Genomic DNA, 3424 nt, shown 5'->3' with positions numbered 1-3424 from the left:
ATGTGTGCCGAATACGTTCTCTGTATTTCTTCTACTTTAGAAATCTCTCCTGCTCAGAAAGTGAGAGTGAGTATCAAACAATATTCAATGAAGGACAACACAGTATGGGCACTGTGGTGGAATCCCTGGATTTAAAGGTTCTCATAATCTATCCTATAATTTTACTGGCTGACGCAAAAGTCACAGGACTAGAGAAACTGCCCATCTTGTGATTGCCTCCTATGACGTTATCGAGAAACAATAATTTTTTTTAAGTTATTTTGAATGCGCGTAAGAACTGTCAGCACCATCGAGCACACTCGCTGACACATTCATTACCAAGCCATTAGATAGAAGATTCTGCCATTCTGACCAATCTGCCTACACAGGGCTCCCACTCTTCACTGGACACGATGCCAGTACAACTCCACTGCATAGCTACACCCTCCCCCCCCTAAGCGAATCCAATCACTCTGCTGCCACAAGACATATCTACGTAATACCGCGATGCACCACACACCATGAATTTTACTTTTTTCAACTCCATTCTTAACACGTCGTTATCTTATTGCCTTTTACACTCGCACCAACTTCCAGGACCAACATTCGCCATATTCCAGAACTAACTCTTCCGAACGTTCATTAACAATGCCATCGTACGCCATCTACCTGACCCAACATTCGCCACCTTCCAGAGCCGACAAACGCCCCCATTCAACACCAACATACACCGCTTTCCATACCACCTTCCAGAACCAACCCACGCCACCATCCAGAACCAACCCACGCCACCTTCCAGAACCAACCCACGCCACCTTCCAGAACCAACCCACGCCACCTTCCAGAACCAACCCACGCCACCGTCCAGTACCAACCCACGCTACCTTCCAGAACTAACCCACGCCACCTTCCAGAACCAACCCACGCCACCTTCCAGAACCAACCCACGCCACCATCCAGTACCAACCCACGCCACCGTCCAGTACCAACCCACGCCACCATCCAGTACCAACCCACGCCACCGTCCAGTACCAACCCACGCCACCGTCCAGTACCAACCCACGCCACCATCCAGTACCAACCCACGCCACCATCCAGTACCAACCCACGTCACCGTCCAGTACCAACCCACGTCACCGTCCAGTACAAACCCACGCCACCATCCAGTACCAACCCACGCCACCGTCCAGTACCAACCCACGTCACCGTCCAAGTACCAACCCACGCCACCGTCCAGTACCAACCCACGCCACCGTCCAGTACCAACCCACGTCACCATCCAGTACCAACCCACGCCACCATCCAGTACCAACCCACGTCACCGTCCAGTACCAACCCACGCCACCATCCAGTACCAACCCACGCCACCGTCCAGTACCAACCCACGTCTCCGTCAGTACCAACCCACGCCACCATCCAGTACCAACCCACGTCACCATCCAGTACCAACCCACGCCACCGTCCAATACCAACCCACGTCACCGTCAGTACCAACCCACGTCACCATCCAGTACCAACCCACGTCACCGTCCAGTACCAACCCACGCCACCGTCCAGTACCAACCCACGCCACCATCCAGTACCAACCCACGCCACCGTCCAGTACCAACCCACGTCACCGTCAGTACCAACCCACGCCACCGTCCAGTACCAACCCACGCCACCGTCCAGTACCAACCCACGTCACCATCCAGTACCAACCCACGCCACCATCCAGTACCAACCCACGTCTCCGTCCAGTACCAACCCACGCCACCATCCAGTACCAACCCACGCCACCGTCCAGTACCAACCCACGCCACCGTCCAGTACCAACCCACGTCACCGTCCAGTACCAACCCACGCCACCGTCCAGTACCAACCCACGCCACCGTCCAGTACCAACCCACGTCACCATCCAGTACCAACCCACGCCACCATCCAGTACCAACCCACGTCACCGTCCAGTACCAACCCACGCCACCATCCAGTACCAACCCACGCCACCGTCCAATACCAACCCACGCCACCGTCCAGTACCAACCCACGCCACCATCCAGTACCAACCCACACCACCGTCCAGTACCAACCCACGTCACCGTCAGTACCAACCCACGCCACCTTCCAGTACCAACCCACGTCACCATCCAGTACCAACCCGCGCCACCATCCAGTACCAACCCACGTCACCATCCAGTACCAACCCACGCCACCGTCCAGTACCAACCCACGTCACCGTCAGTACCAACCCACGCCACCATCCAGTACCAACCCACGTCACCGTCCAGTACCAACCCACGCCACCATCCAGTACCAACCCACGTCACCATCCCGTACCAACCCACGTCACCGTCAGTACCAACCCACGCCACCATCCAGTACCAACCCACGTCACCATCCAGTACCAACCCACGCCACCGCCCAGTACCAACCCACGTCACCATCCCGTACCAACCCACGTCACCGTCAGTACCAACCCACGCCACCATCCAGTACCAACCCACGTCACCATCCAGTACCAAGCCACGCCACCGTCCAGAACCAACCCACGTCACCGTCCAGTACCAACCCACGTCACCATCCAGTACCATCCCACGCCACCGTCCAGTACCAACCCACGTCACCGTCCAGAACCAACCCACGTCACCGTCCAGTACCAACCTACGTCACCATCCAGTACCAACCCACGCCACCGTCCAGTACCAACCCACGTCACCGTCATTACCAACCCACGTCACCGTCCAGTACCAACCCACGTCACCATCCAGTACCAACCCACGCCACCGTCCAGTACCAACCCACGTCACCGTCAGTACCAACCCACGCCACCTTCCAGAACCAACCCACGCCACCGTCCAGTACCAACCCACGTCACCGTCCAGTTCCAACCCACGCCACCGTCCAGTTCCAACCCACGCCACCGTCCAGTACCAACCCACGTCACCGTCAGTACCAACCCACGTCACCGTCCAGTACCAACCCACGTCACCGTCAGTACCAACCCACGTCACCATCCAGTACCAACCCACGTCACCGTCCAGTTCCAACCCACGCCACCGTCCAGTTCCAACCCACGCCACCGTCCAGTACCAACCCACGCCACCGTCAAGCGCCTGAGTCCGTCTCCCTTCTCACCACGACGGCTCTAACCGGCCTGTGTGCCCCTGGAGCTCACACCACAATAACGCCATACCATTCTTTTCCTCAACTGAACAATATATTGGCAGTTTAAATCTGTTAGCTGCTGGGGTTCACTTTGATGTATATATCAAATAAGCCACTCCTTTGCCCCCTAAATTGAACTCTGCTCCCAATTTCCAGTGTGGTGATATATGTTACTATTCCATGTTCCTGTGGTGGAGCATGCGCACAGGACTGTCGCTCTTGGGGAAATATATATATTGTTCCTCTGTGATTTTCATCGATATCAATCAAGTTTGTTTTCAATGGAACTTTGCTTATTTTT

General features: G+C 55.8%; 1 protein-coding gene across 1 annotated transcript; it reads left to right on the top strand.

Moving 5' to 3' along the window:
• LOC138352186 (mucin-2-like) lies at positions 1 to 3107 on the top strand. The gene is made up of 2 exons (XM_069304454.1): positions 1 to 66; positions 675 to 3107. Exons 1-2 carry the CDS (start codon positions 1 to 3, stop codon positions 3105 to 3107), a joined length of 2499 nt encoding a protein of 832 aa, XP_069160555.1.
• The last annotated feature ends 317 nt before the right edge of the window (positions 3108 to 3424 follow it).

This window comes from Procambarus clarkii, chromosome 52, assembly GCF_040958095.1.
Source record: "Procambarus clarkii isolate CNS0578487 chromosome 52, FALCON_Pclarkii_2.0, whole genome shotgun sequence".
Taxonomy (NCBI): Eukaryota; Metazoa; Arthropoda; class Malacostraca; order Decapoda; family Cambaridae; genus Procambarus; species Procambarus clarkii.
Note: the sequence above shows the minus strand (reverse complement) of the source record. Positions and strands in the feature narration are given on the sequence as shown.

Excerpts from the sequence above, each read along its gene's own strand:
- LOC138352186 (XM_069304454.1), top strand. The coding sequence starts at position 1 with ATGTGTGCCGAATACGTTCTCTGTATTTCTTCTACTTTAGAAATCTCT. Across the intron at positions 67-674 it reads CTCCTGCTCAGAAAGTGAGA|AGCCGACAAACGCCCCCATT; the intron begins GTGAGTATCAAA and ends GCCACCTTCCAG.